At 42.7% G+C, this 22243-nt stretch overlaps 1 protein-coding gene and 1 pseudogene across 1 annotated transcript; both read right to left on the reverse strand.

Annotated features, from left to right (window-relative positions):
- Window positions 1-479: 479 nt before the first annotated feature.
- LOC143294696 (uncharacterized) lies at window positions 480-5552 on the reverse strand. Its single transcript, XM_076606097.1, has 6 exons — window positions 5481-5552; window positions 4224-4443; window positions 2519-2546; window positions 1654-1851; window positions 1316-1434; window positions 480-787 (listed from the first exon to the last, which is right to left on the reverse strand). The coding sequence occupies exons 2-6, from the start codon at window positions 4407-4409 to the stop codon at window positions 668-670; spliced, it is 651 nt and encodes a 216-aa protein (XP_076462212.1). The 5' UTR covers window positions 4410-4443; window positions 5481-5552; the 3' UTR covers window positions 480-667.
- Window positions 5553-8803: 3251 nt separating this feature from the next.
- LOC143294591 (regucalcin-like) lies at window positions 8804-13630 on the reverse strand (annotated as a pseudogene).
- Window positions 13631-22243: the final 8613 nt, after the last annotated feature.

Below are 22243 nucleotides of genomic sequence, written 5' to 3' on the forward strand. Positions count from 1 at the left end.
ATTTATCTGTACAATTTTTTTTTTTTTTTGGTTTATTTGTTTTGCTTTGTTTTAAATATATTTTTGTATATCACATTCATGACAGTGAGCAAGCAAACAGCACTCTGGCATCATGTGTGTGTGTTTGTGTGTGTGTGTGTTTCAAGATCAGTATGAGCATTTTCTTTTAGAGAGTGCAACGTAGATAATGCTGTGCTCTCTCTCTCTCTCTGTGGGTGGAGGTTGGGGTGGAGGTTCTAAAAACTTTAAACACTCTTTTATCTGCTGTTGGCTTTATTGACTTTGACAATTTCCTCGAACAGTTGTAAACAGACAATCTTTTACATGGAATTGATACTGACACAGAAAACCTGGAAAGAACAACATAGCTGAAGTAAATTGGTACAAACCAACTTTTATTTACCTCTCAGCTAATCAAAAACAATTTCAGCACTTCCTTTCGTTACACAAAAATACTGGGTTGTCTACAGAAACAATGCCTGATTTCATAATTCATTTTTACCATAAACACTACGAATTCCGTTATGACTAGTCATTCAAAAGCGTCATGTTTACAAACATGAGGGCATTTTGACAGGAGGTTCACATCTACACCAACAGTTTCATCAAATGCTAAGTCTACGTTCTAATTCTGAAAACTGAAGGGCCAGATTGGAAGTGACGTCATTTAGATTTTGACAATTCGCGTGTTGGTCAGCAGATTCCTTCCGGGTCCCCCCACCGCCTCCATCCCCATTCTGGCCACGTTCTGCAAGGCGTTGTCTTCAAGCGTGTCAAAGAAAAAGATCTGCAGTGAAAGCAAATTACAAGTAAGTTAAATCGTACTAACATTTGTGCTTTCATTCAAACTGAGATGTGTACGTAATTTCGACTTATTACGTCAATGCAGCGTCAAGACGTCATGTACATGTCTGGATGCAACCCTCACTTCGTGAAAAAATCTACGCGTGGATCAACAGTGGCGCACTGGGTCATTGACTAATCAATTGGTGCTAATTACTTTAAATTGGAGACTCTTCACGCCTCAAAACTTTGACTAAAATCTAGCTTGATTGCTTACTAACAGTACGTAAACAGAGGCACTTTGACTTAACTGTCCTGTGTTGATTATCACTTGGGCATTTGCCATTTATTTATCAGACTGGCATTTACCATTTATTTACCAGACTGAGTGTTCATGTCGACACGTTTCGTTGTGTGGGCCTGAATATGACTTTATGTCGCACAGATTTATTCACTGCTGTGAACAAAGTCTCCATCTTCTCCATCCAAATATCTGCCTATCAATTTTTTAAATTCCATCCACATCTCTTACCCTGGGAGGATAGGCAGCAAGGGCAGCATAGGACACTGGTTTGACCAAGGCGTGTGTGTCTGCATACTGCCTGGCCCAGCTGGCCATCTCTCGTTCATACCGTGTCAGACACTGGGTCTCTGCAACCATGGAGCAGACTGAAATGTATGATGACAAGAGAGAGGACTGTTTATTCAGGCAGAGGTGCAGGAAGAACATCACTGTAAATGTGTGTTGCAATGCTGAAATATCCCTACATAAACGAGAAACATAGTTTTGGCCAGACAGAGGATGGGATGTTTGGCCAGACTGGATAGATGGAAAGAGAGACAGGCAAATAAAGAGACAACTAAATTCACCTGGTTGCAGGAACGTCCATTCATGAACCAGCAGGACAGTATCAGGCAACACGTTTTCCTCATCACTCTCGTGCCAGCCCGAGTTAACACCAAACATGGCCATGAACTCGCTGGTGTGAACCACCGGATGTTGCGTTACTACAGAGCCTGCCGGGAAGGTGAGGTCACGCAGTGCGGCTGTGTCACTGCTGATAATCACTGATGAGAACAGGAAACTGGAGTCAGCATCCCCATATCATGGTATGACATCTCTCTCTCTCTCCACACATTAATTTCAGTTTCTGTCACACCATATATACATCACTACCAGGCGATACCTGAAGGCAGCATAACCCAACGAGCTTGTCAGGCCTTTCCTATTAGAGTGGATTTTTTTCTACAGAACTTTGTTGCCAAGGGTTCTTTTTCAGTGTGCCAAGTGCGTGCTGGACACAGGACCTCGGTTTTTCGTCTCATCTGAATGACAAAAAATGCTCCGTTTTATTTTCCAATCAAACTTGACAGAAAGAGCTAGACCGGGATTCTAACCCAAACCCTCGCGTACACTGTATTGGCAGATGAGCGTCTTAACCATCCTGCAACCTCGATTCATAGATAGAAATATACTGATTGTATCAGTTTTTTTCTTAAGAAAGTCACTACTCTGTTTGTGGGGGACTCACGAGATGTGGTCCTGTTAGAGATTTAAAGATAAATACTTAGAAATTTGGTTTTTTGGTTGTTGTTTTTTTGTTTTTGTTTTTTTGTCAGTTGTTGTTGTTGCTTGTTGTTGTTTTTACTGTTTTGTGTGTTTATATTGTAAGTATTGTAAACTACATGTTTTCAATATTTTGAAAATTAAAAAGAACGTTAGAAAAAAACTTACCAAACATGTACTTGTTTTGCCCAATAACCTGCACACAGACACACACAGACACACACACACACACACACACACACACACACACACGAGCACGCGCGTACACACCACACACATACACTCACGTATTATCAAAATAAACATATTTTCGGAGTTCCTTTGTTGGAACACACGTCAGAAATGAACAGACAAATTGCCATAGAAATTTGAAAGCATGAACACGTCTGCACCAAAGAAGCATAGCTAATTACAGCAGTGATGTCAGTTATCTGTCACTTCATCAAGCAAATGGATATCCAAATCTGCTTGGAGGGAAGCTATGGAAGTAGGGTTTATCAAGACTTCCCTTAAATATTATCATCATACTTGAGTGTATACAGCCACAACGTCTTCACATTAATAAGCAAATGTTGCTTTTGACACCGTTTCCCCGGATAAATAGATGTACCCCTCATTCTGAACACTTTTGACCACACAAATTAACCACACAAAGCTGTTCTCAACTTCTCCTCACCTTCGCTGCAAGATCATTTCTCAACCATTTGACCAAAGAAGTTGTGATTGATACTCGAAACGGTAATATGTTTGTCTGTTTGTTTGTTTGTTACTTATCTATTTTTTCTTTAATTTTGAGGACTTATCAAGAAGCAATGTTTTGATAAGTTTTGATTTTGGTGTGTGGCCTTCACTTCTTTCCAATGTGTCAACGCAGTGACCAAGTTGTGACCTGCACGAGAATTTGTGTTAATTTGTTGAGTGAGTTTGATATTAGAAAAATTAAGTAGTATCGTTTTTGTAATGCTAGAGCACAGTGTGTTGAGATCATTCGTTGACGAAAGTCGTAGTCTCCATATCTCAAGATGGAGATTTGCCAGCTGATTCGGTAAGTGAACTTATATATTTGGTCGCATGGATTTCATAAGAACACGTTGTTTTCAAAACGAATTAAATGATTGTGATCAAAGTTTACTATTTCTACTTTCGGTTGTTTTTATTTCATAATTTACCCACGTCAGAATCGGGAAAAACTTAAATTAGTTTAGGGAAATGATTACTGAGTGCATGTGTAGAATGGCATGTGAGTATGTGCTGCATACATAAAGTGTGGAACGTGTATGAAATTGTTTAGAAATTAAGATGATCTGATTAATGATAATTGTGTGTGCTGTACTTGTGTGTACTTTTTGTCTGTGTTTGGTGTGGTTGAAAGTGAATTTTCGAAGTCGGATAGCCATTACATAGTCTCCTCACATTTTCCCACACTGTGCACGTGACAGTACTTTCCGTCAGTATGTGTCATGTATTTTAAGAACTATCCAGGCATTAAGTGAAGACTCTCTATCTCCCTGTCTCTTTCCGTCTCTCTGTCTGTCTGTCTGTCTGTCTCTCTTGTGGAGTCATTCTGGGATTTTGTTTAGACTGACTACCCCCGAAAACAGAGTATGGATGCCTACATGGCGGGATAAAAACGGTCACATTTGTAAAAGTCCAACCATACACATACGAGTGGACGTGGGAGTTACAGCCCACAAATGAAGAAGTTTAAACTGACGGAATGACATCCTGTTAGACTGATAATGTTGCAACAACATGCCCTCTTTGATTTGTATTCCGTCTGAAATGCACTTCAGAATAAAAAGGTTCAGGAATTGCAAAACATACCCAAAGTCATCCCCCAAAACACACACACACACACACACACACACATTACCTTGAAGCTGTGACGAGGTTTGAAAGAAGCAACAGCACCCTTAACGTCAGCAAGTGGCGCGTCAGAAATGACATCAAACAAGTAGAGGTGTTCTTTGAGGGGAGTCAGCTGGAGGCTGTCACTGATTTGATCAGCTTGTGTCATCATGACAGCCGTCATCAGCAGCAGAAAACCCACTGTGTGCATGGTGGAACCAGGAGCTCAGAACAGCTGGTACAGTCTGACGATGTGGAAGGAAATATGTATTTCATTCCTTGAGATGGACTTTCATGAAATGAATGATTACATATATATGGCAAAGCTTATGCTACAAACACCCACAGCTACTCATTTGTAAAAGCCTGAACAAAAATTTAACTACAATGAAACACAATTGCTAAGCTATAGTTTCATTTGATTTCGATATATGAATAATCCACCAAATGTTGTCCATATAATTATTTGTCTATATTTTTGAAAATGTGCATCTGTTGATGACAGCCGTGTTACACTTACACCTGCTGGTCAAAATATTATCCACAATTATTTTTCAGTTTTGAGGAAATCAGTTATTGCTGTAAGTGTACACAGACATGGACACGTACAGACACACGTTTACATATTTCTATAGTAGTTTTCTTTCGTTTTCCAATTCAAAATGGTTAGTGTGGTGTAGGAATAATGAACAAATCTGTTGGATAAAAACATCATAACTTGAAATGTAGTGCATGCATCGGCTTTCCTTCTGTTTGTACTGTCATCTTAGTGGCCCAACATTTCTGACACTAAGTGCTCTTAATTATAATGAAACATTTAAAAAAGAATACTAAACCCTTTGTCAGACTCTTGTAGCACAGTACGATTCTGCAGTTTCATTTAGTTTTGCATTGGTCTTTTTCATATTCATGTTCGGATTTGAAGACTTTTTGTCTGTGAGGTTGGTTTTCAAATTTCAGATACTTTCTAGTGCAAGCTGTCCTCTCCACTGGATTAGAAGCAATAAGACATGAACTGCAGGGTGTGGCAGAGAAGCCAAACATATCTTTGTCCCAGCAGTGTTTCCAGATTTAACAGCTCAACTTCAAAGAAAGGCAGCACACACAGCTGAATGATACTGAAAAAGACATCCAGTGAGAGTGAAGGTGACCAGGTCATGGCATTTGTTACACACAAATGGAGGTATATTTTGTCAGATTGAAAGTGCTAGTAAAACATCCTCATACAGTCACAATCGATGGTACTGTGTTGAGAAGAAACAGAAAGCCAAGTGCTACTGACCAGTGTTGGTGAAGCCGTCAGACCAGAACCAGTCACAGAAGGAACGTGTCGTTGATGAGGAACCACCCCAGACGTCTGCACTTCACCGCCTTTTTATCCATAATTATAGCGGGGAGTTGGGGGAGAAGGAACGGGGTGAGGGTACGTCCACGTGTCACTGGCCGGTCGATACGGTAGAGTGCCGTGTGCAAAATAATAAGTATGAGGCCCATCAACACGGAGAATGTTAACCCCACATACTCTGACGTCGTCTTGTGATTTTTTTTTTTTTTTTTTTTTTTTTTAATATATGGCGATTGTGTGTAAAGTCCTGTGTGCATGCGTGCGAATATGTGGGTGAGGATGACTCTGGTCAAAAGCGTACAGAGTGCATACTGCATCAAACTGTCGTACTTGATTTTCCCCACAACACATCCAATAAGCCAAAAGGTGTGATCCAGAGGACATTAAACGAGTTTTTATATATCATTTGAAAGCGACTGTTTAAGTTGATCATTCGTTTTATCTTTTATATACAAATACATTCAAACATCAGACGGTTGCAGTGGATTCTCGCCTGAGTTTCCTGAGTTCGATCCTCGGGCTTAGCGCATCTGGTGGGTTTATGATGGAGATTTTTCCCATCTCCCAGGTCAAAGTATTTGCAGAACTGCTAGTGCCTGAACCCCCTTCATGTGTATGTGCACGCAAAAGATTAGATATGCACGTTAAAGATCCTGTAATCCATGTCAGCGTTCAGTGGGTTATGGAAACAAGAACAAACCCAGCATCATGCACACCCCGAAAATGGAGTATGGCTGTATACATCACAGAGAAAAGGTCATACACATAAAGAGGTTGCATGTGTTTGTGTGTGTGTGTGTGTGTGGTGTGTGTGTGTGTGTGTAAATATACGTAACACGGCGTCTGCTATAGCTCTTGTGTGAAGCAGTATCTGAAGCCTAAGAGCGCTATCTGAAGCAGTATCTGAAGCTAAGTGCTTGGCTACATATATGTATATAAATATATATGTATATATATATATATATATATATATGTGTGTGTGTGTGTGTGTGTGTGTGTGTGTGTGTGTGAAGCCTGATTGAATGACACAGGAAACGAATGATGAGTACCGAAAACAGCTCCAGCTGTCAGCTGGCTTTTTCCCTGGTGGATTGGATGAAGTGACTCTGTACAGCGCTTAGAGCTGGGTGTCTGACCGAGTATAGGCACTATATAAGTGTCCAATATCATATCATTTCAACAATGTACTTGCTACAATGATGACTGCCTTCCACAAGCAGTTTGATCACACGGTTGTCCGTTTCCGTCGTCAAGTCATGGATGAAAACGACCTAAATTCTATTTCTATCTTTACGTTATGCGGGTGAATCATCTTCTTTTTGCGTCATTGAAAAAGGCCTGGCTGAAAAAAACAGCATCATATATATATATATATTAAGGGAGAGAGAGAGAGAGTTAGTAATAGCTCCAAGCCCTTAAAGCAGTGGAAGCATCGTAAAAAAAGAATAAGAAGAACATTTAAGTATCGGTAGTCATTATGTTTCTCCAAAAGGGAGGTTTGTATGTACAAAAGTACTTTCTCTTATCCTCCTTCCTGTAACGTGTAAAACGACGAATGAAGCATTGGAAACAGTTTCTCGCTGAAAGAGAAACTCATTTGTGTTGTGTGCACGCTGTTGCATGTGATTTGTTTCTGTGTTAGTCCTTGCATTCCTTTCGAAATTGAGGGGGAAATGTTTTCCACATTTCCCAGTTTCTTAAGACTTCCTTGAAACATCCTGTCACCAAAATGCACGTTCTTACTTCAATCTGCTGCTGACCGTTGTCATGGTGACACAATGTAATGAGATCAGCGACGGCCTCCAGCATCTGAGGTCTGTGTGGGTGATCCAAAAGGAGCCCTGAGTGATTTCACTGCTGACCACTGCTACACGTTGACATTGTTGTTTAGACTGTTTGTGGGGTTTTCTTTTGTAATAACGTGGGTGGTCTCAAAGGCAGTTTCAGTTTGATATAGATATTAATAATAAAAAGCAACTTAAAGGGTGATAAAATAAAAGAAAAGAAAAGAACTATCGTAATAACATAAATGACACTTCGATATTATCAATGATGCCGCAAGTACCCTACTACTACCCGCAAAACTGACAACAATATTTACACCACTTTACCTGTCACTTTCAAACATCATAAATAACACCAACACACTCATACGAACCGCATGGATTCAGTCACAAACAGAGCACGTATGAACGCGTGTTACGTGTAAAGTTTTTTTTTATATAATGATTTTTTTAAACAAAAACCTCGTGCTGGTGAACCAACTATTCCATGTTGTTCATGACTTTGCGAAGAGGCTGACAAATATAAAGTGAAGAGTGCAAGATGGCGAAGAAGGGTTTGGGGGCTTGGGAGGGTTAGGGATGATGTGGCAAGGGACAGCACAATATTAAAGACTTCAAAGAAAGCTGTGGTGTATAACGAATTTTGAACTTTATCTTATAGCAGGATGGTGGTTGGGATGATGGCAATACTGCTACTGGGTCAACTTAGAGTTTGGGACAACATGACAAGGTGTTACTCTACGAATCCCAACGTGATGAATGTCATCGTCATCCAAGAATGATAGATGGATCTGTTATTTGTTCAATTTGTTTATTTCATTTACTCTGTGTCAATGTTTCACACAAATGTAGAGTTGTCAAGGCTTGTCAAATGGGTTAGGTTTATCCTAAAGTCGGGCATCTAGATGCTCTTTTTTTCCAGAGCAGAGGTGTTGTAGCGTATATGGATCATTTTGTAGGCTTTCACACCTATGCCGGTAACGGGAAACGCACTGCTACAAGTGTTCTGTCGATAAAATGCGTGTTACTGTCACAACACAGCAGTCAAAACAAGTATCAAACACACACATGCTGGAAACATGAAACACATGGTGGTATTGATAAACAATAAATGTGACAGAGAAATTCATATATACTTTATGTGCATCATGCACACCTGCATCATGAACATCTTTCAAAATGCGTCAGAAAAAATCGATGTTTCAGCCTAATTTTTAAGACACTTCATTGGTTTATAAACGACAGATGTGGTTTTCTTCGTTAGAAGTACACTACAAGAAAACACCTCATGTTATAGGTATTTTTGTTGTTTTTGTTTTAAACCTTTTTTCAATTACAATTTTGATTACACATCTGCAGTTCAGTACTCAAATACATATATGGGATAAGAAAGGGCACATACTAAGCGAAACACAAAATAAAATTGAAAAACACATGATGACATATATATATATCTATGTCTAAATGATCAGCAGCTCAGCCCTGGTAGGTAAAAGCAGGGAACCCCTTGGCTCCCAGACCAGTGACTCTGAACACAGAGCCAGACAGCGGGCTTTTCTCAGAGCCTCCTTGCTACACTGTCGGGCGGAAGTGACGTACAACTCGTCTAGATTTCTCCCGCCCCAACACACTGACGTCGGCTGCTTTGCAGGGATGTCAATTTTCCGTATAATTTTTCCTGTCGAGGAAATGGACAATAAGAAAAATCTATATTCTCATTACAGTCGACAATCAAACGACGAAGCTATACAATTATAAGGAGACAGAGATAGAGTGATGACAGAGGCAGAGAGACCTACAGACCAGTTCGTGTGACATGAATAAACACGGTGGAAACAGTATGACCTTAACCTTCATGCCACTTTTACAAGAAAGAAAGAAATGGCAGAAGAGAAGAGAAGATAACCCACAGTTATGTTGTTGTTTTTGTTTGTTTGTTTGTTTGTTTGTTTTTCCACTGTTCTATTGTTGAATAAAACAGTTTACGACTGTAATCATTAGTTTGCTTATCTACTGCGAATGTTATTTTGGGTGTGCGTGCTGCGTGCAAAACCGCTCTGTCAATGGGAATGTGTTGTGTCCATTCCCCGCTCGTACATTGTCTACCACCCATCCTTTTTTCCACACACACACACACACACACACACACACAAACACACAAAGGCATGCGCGCACGTCTGTATGCTCTCTGTTTTCTGTCTGCCTTTGTCTGTCTGTCTGTCTGTTTGTCTGTCTGTCTTTCTGACTTCGTGTCTGTCTGTCTGTCCGTCCTTCTCTCTCTCTCTCTCTCTCTCTCTCTCTCTCTCTCGCTCTCTCTATTTATCTCTATGTCTCAAGCACATTCATATATATGCATATTCATAAAGAGGAAGAGGGAGAGATAAAAACAAGAAGAAGAAACAGCTGAATTCCATTTATTTATTGTGTGTGTGTGTGTGTGTGTGTGTGTGATTACAATACGTAATACTCCAGTGTCCGTACTCACCTGTCTCTGCGTCTAACTGCACAACAGCACTGCCATTAAAACAGGCGATCCACAGTCTGCCGTCTGTGTCTGTTGTCATGCCGTCAGGTAGCGCATCCCCCAGTCCTGTGTCCTCGGCCAGCGTCACTACAGTCCTCTGGTTACCTGCCACCATCAGCTCTCGCTATTAAAGGGAGGGAGGGAGAGACAGATAGAGAGAAAGAGAGAGATGACAGAGGCCGAAACATAGAGACACATACAGAGACAGAGAGAAAGAGAGATGACAGAGGCAGAGAGACAGACAGATAGACAGTGTGAGACAGACAGAGACAGAAGGAATGAGAAGTCGGGGATTAAGATTTTGGGTATGGCTAATTCTTCCATCCTGTCCGTTATCTGAGAGCGAGATATGAGGTAGGGGGAGAGAAAGTCGGGAGACAGAGGGGGGAGAGAGAGAAAGAGAACGAGAAAGAAAGACAGAGAAATAGATAGAGACACAGAGAGAGTGAAAGAGGGAACTCACAACGATTTTATTAAATGATTAAGATTTTAAGAATGGCCAGTTCTTCAGATCTGTCCGTTCTCTCTGAAAGAGAGATGGGGAGGAGAGAAGGAGAGAGGAGTTTTCTTTCAAGGATTTAAATTCTGGGCATGGCATATTCTTCCAATCTGTCCATTCTCGCGGACAGAGAGAAAGAGGAGGGAGAGAAAGATGGGGCAGAGAGGAGGAGCTAGAGAGAGAAAGAGAGGGAGAAAGAGAGAGAAAAAAATACCTCTCAGAGAAATATGAAGAGCAACTTAGGCTTAACTGAAGTGTAACTCATCGCAAATGTGATAATAGTCTTTTATCAGAAACGTAAAAAAAAAACGTAACTACATGCGACAATGGAGTTGTGCCATCCATTACTTGACTGATATTGTTTAATGCAGGTATGAACAAACTAGGAACTGATGAAATAAAGAATATATTTAAGTATTGTATTGTATTGTGTTTTATTGTAGGTATACTGTACTGTACTGTACTGTACTGTACTGTACTGTACTGTACTACTCTTTGCCACATCAGATTTCTCTGTGTGAAATTCGGACTGCACTTCCCACAGAGAGAGTGCGTCGTCATAGTGCAGTGCGCGCAACCCTCATTTCTACCTGCAAGTTTATTTGTTTTTCCTATTCCTATTTTTTCTACACAAGTTTGCATGGGACAACCCTATTGTTGTCGTGGGTTCTTTACCGCGCATGCTACACACGGGACCTCAGTTTATGGCCTCATCCGAATAAGTAGCGTCCAGATTGTCTTGCCTAAGTTACACCCCAACTCTCTCGACCAAAAGGGTTTTAGGACAGTCGACGTTGGAATGGTTTCCAAAAGCCAACTAGCCCCCAAGGCTGCAGCACTAAGAGCCGGTGCAATATTACCTCCTAGTTTGAGAGTCACAAGGCTAGACAAGCCACAAGTAACACTAGTCCAGTACTGACTTGTCCTGTCTTGTATCGAAGTTCTCCAGTCTGTGTCTTTTTTTGTCTTCTCTTGTATTCAATTCCTGCCTGTCTGTGTCCGTCCCTCTCTCCAGACTCACTCATTTTGCCGGCTTCCAGATCAAAATCAAAGGCGTAGACTTTCTTGGGACCGGAGTCCGCGAAGAACATGACGCTGTTGTCGGCGGTCCATGCCATCCCATTAGAGATGGTGACGCCCGTGAGATGCTTGCTGACGCTCCTGTCCAGGTCCAGACTGTACAGGGACCCTGCCCTCTCGTGGTAATAGATCCCTGTCTCTGTGGTGACAGAGCTATAGGTGCCTGAAAAAAAAGGGAAGGTGGGTGGGTGATGGTAATGATAATCACAGATCGTCAGCAGGAATGGGATAGTTCTTTTACCAAGGTAAAAGGACGTATGCTTTCAAAGTATTGTATTGTATTGTATTGTATTGTATTGTATTGTATTACTCATTTTTGTCCCAACAGATTTCTCTGTGTGAATTTCAGGCTGCTTTTCCCAGAGAGAGCGCGTCGTTACACTGAGAGCGCCACCCCTTCTTTTTCAGCCTGCAGTTTATCTGTTTTCCTATCGAAGTTCATTTTTCTACAGAATTTTGCCCTTTTGTTTCCGTGGGTTCTTTTAAGTGCGCTAGGTGCATGCTGCGCCTCAGTTTATCGTCTCGTTCGAATGACTAAGTAAGGACATAAGCCATGTAAAAATCCCTGCACGCTGGCTTATTCACTCCTTAACAGACACACCTACCTCCCCACAGACGACCTTTGGCGTCACACTTTCCGTCATTGAAGCAAAAGGTTGGTCGTCCGTCCTCCAGGTCTGCAGTTGTCTTCAGGTCCTCTGTATCCCAGTGCATTTCCGCGAAGCGTCGTCCTACACCAATCATATAGCCCCCTTTGGCGCGCGGCACCACGTAACCCACAGGGTCATCTATCGAATCAAAAGAGGTAATTTCAGGGTTAACTGGACGTCAGTTCTTAAAATCAGTCCAAGAGAATTTTCTTTTAAGTTAAAAGTTCGAATGAATTAACGTTAAAAAGATTAATTCATTTATGTCTCGCTCAGCAGACGTGACATTTTAATCAGATTAAATTACTGATTACAGTATAAAAAGATAATTTCACCTACATGCGTTTCAGTCCACATAAAATCTAAAATCAAGTGTAAATCTGTGCAGGAATCAGCACTTTAGGTATTTTGAAGGTGAGGTGAGATCTTTGTCAAGGTATGTATGCAGTTACGTTTTCAACGCACGTCTCTGGTTTTCTTGTGAATATCCATGTTAATGGCGCAGCATAGTTTTGTATTCTTTTCCGTGTTTTTATATGTAGAGCAACAACCACCAATTTGATTATCCGGTTTAAGCCGGAAATTATTCCAATATGCTCTCTCCGTCTGTCTCTGCGCCCCCCCCCCTCCCCCACCCCCCTACCCCTCTTCTCTCTCTCTTTAATGAACACTTTATCATTTACATTATACAAGTACAAACATTCAAACAATCAAAGCGAAACAGATGAAAAACTGAAACATGTATGCAAACCACACACACACACACACACACACACACACACACACACACACACATTATCATCATCATAAACAACACCAACCATCCATCCCCTACCCCTACCTCCACCCCCACCACACACACACACACGCATAAACCCCACACTCCACATTGACTTGATCCCCCGAGTCTCACCATTTCATGCAAACAGATGTTCACATAAAACTAAGATGAAAAGGAAAAGTCTTACTGTACTTAGTGAGTGCCATAAGTGTTGGTAAACGCACACTGTTGGTAAACGCGCATTGTTTAACACCTTCATGGTAGCAACAAGGTAGCAGGTAAGAATAAATATGTTCACAGGAAAGACTATAGTGAACCAAGAAAAAAAGATTTTAATTGATGACAGGAAGGTAGATTTGCAAGCAGTCCTCTCTGTCTTTCTACATATCTCTGTTTCTGTCTGTCTGTCTGTCTGTCTGTCTCTCTCTCTCGATCTCTCTCTCTCACACACACACAGAGAGAGAGAGAGAGAGAGAGAGAGAGAGAGAGAGAGAGAGAGAGAACACACACACACACACACACACACACACACACACACACACACACAGTGGCGCCTTGAGCACACAACAGAAACACGCCACGCCAGTGACAGCTCTCAGAACTCACTCAGCTTCTTGACACTGTGTTCGCCAGAGGAAGAGGACCAGTGGTGCACCTCGTTGACATCAAAGTCCACGAACAACAAACTCTGCGAGGCGTCGTCCCAGTGAGGTCCCTCCCCCAACTCACAGCGCACTTGCTTCAGAAATACCTCAACTTTTGGACTGGCCATGATGCCTCTGGCTGCGACCTTGACCTCGTTCTGACCTTGACTGACCTTCACGCTGGCTTAGAGATATTATAATCAAGGGTCCAATATTCCATGTAGTTCCTGAACAAATAAGATACTTTGGTCATGATAGTGAAGACAAAAAGGTTTTCATTTATGCATCAGCACAATACACATATACAATACGATATCAAAATTTTAATGCATGTATGTCAAACTGAGTACCTCAAAATGCTCCTATGCCCAGCAATAATTGGATTATGACGCAGCTGAACTGACCACTCATGCAGTACACACATTTTGACCTCCCTTGCATCCTTTTGGATCCCCAAGCATAATCAGCAAAGATAAATTATTTATTGGTTAGCCTACTGCTACATTTCATTATTTTTAACAGTATATTTCAACGTCTCATCTCTTACCTCTTCTTAATATCATTTTCATCGTGGACGGCTTTGGAAAGTCATTACATTGTGATTTTAGCTGCAGCCGAGACTTAGAACATCATTCAATATCAAAGTGTGGGTATGTGCTATCAAATGACATGGATCATCAACGTGAATAGGCAGTGGTGTCTCCGGATCACAAATTTCTAGGGACCGAGATGTTCGGCGAGTCGACAAGCAACAAAATTTCAGGCATACAGGTGTAGGTGTGTGTGTGTGTGTGTGTGTGTGTGTGTGTGTGTGTATTGGTGCTGATATACGTTAAAACTGGAATAGTTATACCAACTTTCAGTCCCGATTTGATATTACAAATTGTGTATTAATTAGAGTTTGGACTTCTCATTTGTGTCCAGTGTATATTCAAAACGGTATGTCATTACATCATTTGTACGAAGAAGGGGTTTACATATCGGAATGGATGTGATTCACTAAAAAATATTTTGATAGTGTTTGATGATCACAGACGTGATGAAATTAATAAAGATTATTTATGTCGTTACTGGTTTGATGAATTATTTGGAAAATCTATGAATGAAATCGTTAAGTAAAAGTAATAAATTTATGTCTTATAAGAATTATATATAAAAGAAATTAGAAGACAAAAATATATTAGGCAATTATCGAGTGCAAACATAATTTCATTGTTCAAATTTAAATGTAATAATTACAGTTGACAAATTGAAATTTGGCGGACAAATGGAATTCCAAGACATTCGTAAAAAGTGTGACATGAATACTGTTGGTGATGAATTTATTTTATCATGCAATACCCCAGTTTTTCTCGTGTTCGAAAAGGATTGTTTTTCGATACGAAATTGTGTCCAAATCTGTATTTCTCGTTTTGGTTGGGGGGTTTTTCTACAAGCATCCGGGTACTATTAAGACAGCGAATTCATGAACACTTACAACACTGCGAAGTATACTTCCATATGTATAAAAGATTGTACACATTTATTTTCCGACTCAACGTTCGCCTTACGTCAGTGATTACATTATTTCACAGGTGGGCCAACAGCAAAGTGAGAGCTGTATGATCAATGGTTTCTCTACTGCAAAGGGAAGTCATTCACAGCTTAGTCTTTTTTGAACGACTATGACTCTCAAACTAGGGGGCATCGACTTTTATCAAATTCTAGCCCAGATAGTCAGGACAGCATTTGCCTCCTCTGCTGTCCTGATGGTCTTGGTCGGCCACGAGTGACTGTCATACACATACCTATATTGACGCACACATTTTGATAAATGTAGTTGTGTTTTTGACGATATTGCTTTATGAAATCCACAATGCCCCGAAAGCCAAAGGTGACACATGCTAATTATTTCTTGAGTCGTGTGTGTCTGTGTGCGTGTGTGTGCGTGTGTGTGTGTGTGTGTGTGTGTGTGTGTGTGTGTGTGTGTGTGTGTATGGGGCTCTTGGGTGCGCGCGCGTGTGTGTGTGTGTGTGTGTGTCTGTCTGGGTCTGCGAGCGTGCGCATGTGTGCACGGGTGAACGTGATCATATCTTTTATGTTGATCTTTCCCTTCTGTGTATCTATTTTCTATTCTTTTGTTTTGGGGGTGGGGATCGCGGGGAGTGGGTGGGTGGGGGTGGGGTAGGTTATCAGGGCCTGACTCACGCGTTGGGCCTATGCATACGTCAGACATCTGTTCCTCTCCTTTTTTTTTTTTTTTTCTTTTTTTTTCAAAACAGATGTGATGTTACATGTACTATATAAATGTAAATTATTATCGTCATTTTTCATTATTATTATTATCATGATTATTATTATTATTATTATTATTATTATTATAATCAGTCCGGACTGAAGCTCTGATGCCTCCTTGGCACTGAAACTGGAACTGAAAGACATCAGGCTGTCTCCTCCTTCGAGAACGCACGCAGAACTGGCCTCGGGGACACCAGGAGGTGGAGGGGAGAACTGTGACATTTCAGCACCCAGTACATACTCTTCCATGCAGCCTCAGACCGGGTGTCATTTCTGGCCAGTTAAGATCGACCCCCCCCCCCCCCACCCCCCCTCCACCCCACCCCATCCCATACACCACCCCTCGACCTACACCTTGTTTGGTATTAACCCTTTAAACGGGTTGAATTAAAATATTGAACTTGAAAAAAAAAGGAGAGGGTGTCTTTCTGGGCTAGCTTTTACTGGCCACACTCCCTCCCTACCCCACCATTGCAACTTAACAGAAGCAATCGTTAGGAGTTCTAGCCTTTGCTGATTGATGAAGGCCAGATTTACCTACGGGGGTACTTTCAAGCTGACCAAGAATGACCGCCATATCAATTACGAGGTAGAATGGATGGTAGGGGTAAGGTGCAACTTGATAGGTCAGTTCTGACTGGTTGAAATTTAGCCCCGTGATAATTCCAGACTATCCTACTCTGTGTGTGTGTGTGTGTGTGTGTGTGTGTGTGTGTGTGTGTGTGTGTGTGTTATGTTTATGTGCGTGTTTGTGTGCGTGCGTGCGTGCGTGCGTGCATGTGTGTACGCTAGTCAGTCGTATGCAGCGAGTGCTACCATGATGTCTGTTTACAGTGTGTGTGTGTGTGTGTGTGTGTGTGTGTGTGTGTGTGTGTGTGTGTGTGTGTGTGTGTGTGAACGTTTATTACTTCGTCTTTACAGTTTATTGAGTTTTGACGGTACATTTATAGTGCTTTGAGATCCATTTGAGAAAAAGCTCTCAATAAGTGTTCATCGTTATCATCATCATCATTGTTATCATCATTATTGTTATTGTTATTATTATCATATCATTAGTAGTAGTAGTAGTAGTATCATTATTATTACTATTATTATTTGTAATGTTCTCATATTGAATTATGTCCATTATTGTTAGTTCCCTTTAACTAAGAATTAGAGGTCACGTGATGAACCGGAAGCAGCCGGTCGTAATTCGGGCAGACAGCATGACACTCCACTATGTTGAAATAAATACTAAGAACATCTAAACAAAGAGACTTCGAGTGTATGTGTACTCTACATTTGGCGACGAGTGAGTAACCGAACACCGCGCAATGGGAGAAAACGAACAAAATGCAGCAGCAGCAGTCAGAACTGTTGCAAACATCTCCGTGCCGTCCGTGTCTCCGTTCGACCCACATGGTGATGTTGCTAGCGTGTTTCAGCGTTGGGAAAGATGGCTTAGAAGCTTCGAACTTTTTGCTGACGCTTCAGGATGCACTGACGGAAGACAGAAGAGACAACTTTTGCTTCACTGTGCAGGTACAGAAACCCAAGAAATATTTTTCACGTTCGACCCACAACCGCCAGAGTATGAACAGGCAGCAGAAGCACTGACGAACTATTTCAAACCGGCAAAGAATCTCCCGTACCTCCGTCACATGTTTCGTCAAGCAAAGCAGACTGACAATGAAAGTGTAGCACAGTATGTTACCCGACTTCGTCAACTAGCCAAGGACTGTGACTTTGGCGATGGCACAGCCGACTTCATACGTGACCAAGTGATAGACAAGTGTGCTTCTGACAAACTCCGTACTAGGCTACTAGCAGAAAAAGACTTGACACTGGAAAAATGTCTGTCCTTAGCCGCTTCCAAAGAACTGTCAGAACAACAGTCCCAGTTGATAGCAGGTGAAAGAGAAAACGTGTTTGCAGTCAGACAAAGTAGTGGCAGAGGCAGAATTGACAGAAACACTGACAGTAGCAAATACAGAGGTAGTAGAGGTGCAAACAGTAACGCTAGTAGCAGTGTGAGTACCCACTCAAGTATCAAGTGTGGCCGATGCGGACGTGCAGGACATAAATCTTCTGAGTGTAGATGTTCACAAAACGTGACTTGCTGGAATTGCAATTTGAAAGGCCATTTTGCTGCCCAATGCCGCAAACCAAAACGAGAAACAACTGAAGGCCAACGAGGTCAGCGACAAAACAGAGGACGTGCTGGAAGGAAAAACCGTGGTCGACTTCACTTTGTGGAGGAACAACAACAACAGTCATTGTACTCGGAACAACAACCATCATCGGACTCGGATGAATACGTCTTCGCAGTTGAGCCAACCCCCAATGAGGTAACAGTACTGATTGAGGATGAACCCATTAACATGATCGTGGACAGTGGCGCGTCGGTCAACATTCTCAACTCCACAGCAGCTGCCAAACTGAAGCAACGAGGTGCCGAATTCGAGGAATGCAAGCGTACACTATACCCCTATGGATCACCACCGATAACAGCCAAGAAAATGGTGAAAGCAGAAATCCAAGTCGCAGGAAAGCAACCAGTCACAGCTGAGTTCTTAGTTATTCCGGGCTCTCAACCGCCGTTGATAGGACGACAGACGTCAGAAGAGCTTGGGATCCTGCAAATTGACGTGAACTTCATCCAGAAAGACATTCTGAGCAAGTATCCTGGTATCACTGAAGGCATAGGCAACCTCAAAAACGTTGAAGTGACAATACATGTAGACAAAAGTGTACCCCCTGTTGCTAGAAAACACTCGCGAGTACCGTTCCATCTCAGGAGCCAAGTGGAGAAAGAGCTTGAAAAACTTGAAAAGGAGGATGTCATAGAAAAAGTGTCAGACTCATCGATAGAATGGGTTTCAAGAATAGTGACTGTACCGAAGCCAAAGAAACCAGCCGAGATACGACTCTGCGTAGACATGAGAGACGCAAACAAGGCAATCATGAGGACACGTCATGTCACACCAACGATCGAGGAGCTGGTCACCGACTTACATGGCGCAACAGTTTTCAGCAAGATCGATTTGAGATCGGGCTACCATCAACTGACACTCAAACCTGAATCCCGGGGAATCACAACGTTCTCTACACACTGTGGACTATACCGTTACAAACGTCTCAGTTTTGGCATAAATTCAGCCGCAGAGATCTTCCAACACACCATACAAACTGTGATAGCTGATGTAGCAGGTAGTCGCAACGTCAGTGATGACATCATAGTTTTTGGCAAAGACACTGAAGAACATGATAGAAATCTGCACAAGCTACTCACCACTCTCCATCAAGCTGGGCTGACCGTGAACAGTTCCAAGTGCCAGTTCAGAAAGGAGATCGAGTTCTATGGATTCATCTTCAGTACCGACGGACTCAGACCTGACCCAGCAAAGGTCGCCGCGCTCAAGGACGCCGCAGAACCTCAGAACAGCTCCGAACTCCGTTCGTTTCTTGGAATGGCGCAGTACAGTGCCAGGTTCATTCCGAACTTTGCAACCATCACAGAGCTTCTCCGTTGTCTCACCAGACAAGACGTGCCGTGGAGCTGGGGCGAAGAAGCTAGAGCTCTGTGTGCCGTGAAACAAGCACTGTGTGAGTCAGCAACCCTGGTGTACTTCGACACCAGCAAGAAAACTGAGATACTGGTGGACGCCAGCCCTGTGGGCATCGCCGCTCTTCTTTCTCAAGAAAACAAGCCAGTATGCTACACCAGCCGGGCCCTGAGTGAAGTAGAACAGCGCTACTCTCAAACGGAGCGAGAAGCGCTAGCCATCGTATGGGCCTGTGAACATTTTGACATCTATGTTCGTGGCAGCAGCTTCACAGTGGTCACCGATCACAAACCACTAACCACCATCTGGAGCAAGCCGTCACCCCCCGCCAGAATTCAAAGATGGGCCATGCGACTTCAACCCTACAAAATGGAGGTCGTGTACAAGCCAGGCAAGGACAATCCGGCAGACTACCTTTCAAGACATCCAATCCCTGGCACCGTCTCATCCAGAGAGGAGAAAGCAGCGGAAGAATTCGTACAGTTCGTCACTGACACGAATACCCCAGTCGCCATCACCACAGAAGACATCCGGAGAGCAACCACAGGTGATCCCACACTGGTGAAGATCATGGAGTTGGTCCGAACAGGCCGATGGCACACATGCCCACCAGACATGCAGGCGGAAACATTCCGAGCATTCCGCAACGTCAAAGACAGTTTGAGCATCAATGCTGAGCAAGACATCTTACTCCAGGGAACACTAGTGGTCATTCCGAGTGCGCTACAAGACAAAGTCATCAAGTTAGCTCATGAAGGTCACCAAGGTATCAACAAGACCAAGGCGCTCCTACGCTCAAAGGTATGGTTTCCAAACATGACTACAAAAGCTGAGAAGGCCATTCGCGAATGTATTCCATGCCAAGCAAACACCAACAGGAGAAACATGGAGCCACTTGCCATGTCTGAACTCCCCCCAGGACCCTGGCAGCATCTCAGTATGGACTTTTGCGGACCATTACCAAGTGGCGAGAGCCTTCTGGTAATCCAAGACGAATACTCCCGGTATCCAGTCGTCGAAATCGTTCGCAAGACAACCATTGACTCCATCATTCCAGTCATGGACAAAATTTTTGCCGAGTTCGGTTTCCCCAAAGTGATCAAAACAGACAATGGACCACAGTTCCGATCCGCTACATGGAAAAACTTTCTGACACAGTGTGGCGTCAAGCATCGCAAGATCACACCCTTGTGGCCAAGATCAAACTCGCAAGCAGAGACGTTCAACAAACCGCTTCTGAAGTCAATTCGTTCTGCCAAAATCCAACACAAGAACTGGAAACAGGAAATGTATGTTTCTTCGCATGTACAGATGCACACCACACGCAACTACCTGTTTCTCGCCGTACTACCTGATGTTCGGACGAGAACCGAGAACCAAGATGCCACAGCTGCACGAACTGTCGAGCAGCCCAGTCGACAAAGAGCTACGACAGCGAGATGGTGATGCCAAGAAAAGGATGAAGATTGCTGCTGACCGTCGTCATCACGCCAAGCCCAGCAGAATCTCCGCAGGAGATAAGGTCCTGGTTCGTCAGGCCAAGCAGGACAAGTTCTCCACTCCCTTCTGGCCTAAGCCGCTCGTTGTCACAGCGAGCAAGGGCTCTATGGTCACTGCCCTCAAACCCGATGGCTCTACAATGACCCGCAACGCTGCGATGTTCCGGAGGCTTCCTGACACGACGCAGCCCGCGATGCAGGAGGACGAGGCCCTCACCGAGGATGAGGACATCCCCAGCGACGACGTCATCGCCGCAAGAGCAGCCGTCGCAGAGGACATCATCACCAGCAACGGCAGTCGCATCAAAACCCCACCCCGCAGACTTCCCAGTTCCCCGCCCGTGGCCATACAGACTGAGAATTTAGTGCCACATCCCAGCCCCAAGCCCCAGTCAAATTCCAAACATATTCCCCAGTCACTCCCCAGTCCAAAGCAGCCGAAACCCAAACCCCAGTCGCAACCCCAACCCCAACTCCGCAGGAGCAGTAGAAATGTCCGCAAACCAGGACACTTGCAGGACTATGTGCTAGATCAGTAACCGTCATGGACTATCGCTCCAGCATCACTACCATCAGCAGTACCCATCTACACCTGGCCGCTGATAACATTGGATTTACCTGGTCATCAAATTCTGTGTTCTTCATTGTGGTGCGTAGTTAGCTAGGTATAACCCTAGAAAGGCCCTACTGGCTCGGTTTACCTAGACCATAACTCCAGTGTAGCTGTGGAGTTATAGAGTAGGCGCAATTTTTTTTTTTTTTTTTAATTTATCATTTAGATCACTCTTTTCATTGAAATAGGTGGAGGAGAAGCTGATAATCATTACGCATTACAGGCAAACAAAATAATGAACCTGGTGATTCCTGTTATTATCATGCACTTCAACAAAATAATACTTTGCACCAGTAAACACTAGATTAGTGTACATGTATTTGGTTATGTTGGTTTGTTTGATGAGCAATGGAACTTGACTCAATGCTGAATCTATTGGACTATGCCAAGAAGGCTTCGTTTCATTTTGACATGGCTACGGAGACTGTTTCCAAAGATAAACCTTTCTTTAATTTTAACTTCAAATTCAAACGTTGATTCATATTATTTTTGGACTGAGTGTGATAATTCATTTCATGTTTAAAATAACTGAATCCTATCATTTATAAAAGTTCTCTTGATCAAAGTTTCAATGTTGTTAAAGCAGGAGCTTGTTTTCTTTTTCTAATTCAATTTAAATTTAAATCATATATTATGTAAAGTTTTCATTCAACGTTGGGAGGGATGTAATGTTCTCATATTGAATTATGTCCATTATTGTTAGTTCCCTTTAACTAAGAATTAGAGGTCACGTGATGAACCGGAAGCAGCCGGTCGTAATTCGGGCAGACAGCATGACACTCCACTATGTTGAAATAAATACTAAGA

The sequence above is a fragment of the Babylonia areolata genome, chromosome 20 (genome assembly GCF_041734735.1).
Source record: "Babylonia areolata isolate BAREFJ2019XMU chromosome 20, ASM4173473v1, whole genome shotgun sequence".
NCBI lineage: Eukaryota > Metazoa > Mollusca > Gastropoda > Neogastropoda > Buccinidae > Babylonia > Babylonia areolata.

Bases quoted from the DNA above. Each gene is read 5' to 3' on its own strand.
- LOC143294696 (XM_076606097.1), bottom strand. From the start codon at position 4,409: ATGCACACAGTGGGTTTTCTGCTGCTGATGACGGCTGTCATGATGACA. The intron at 1,852-2,518 runs GTAAGTTTTTTT...TGTTCTCATCAG, and splicing joins GCAAAACAAGTACATGTTTG to TGATTATCAGCAGTGACACA. The intron at 1,435-1,653 runs GTGAATTTAGTT...CCATGGTTGCAG, and splicing joins ATGGACGTTCCTGCAACCAG to AGACCCAGTGTCTGACACGG.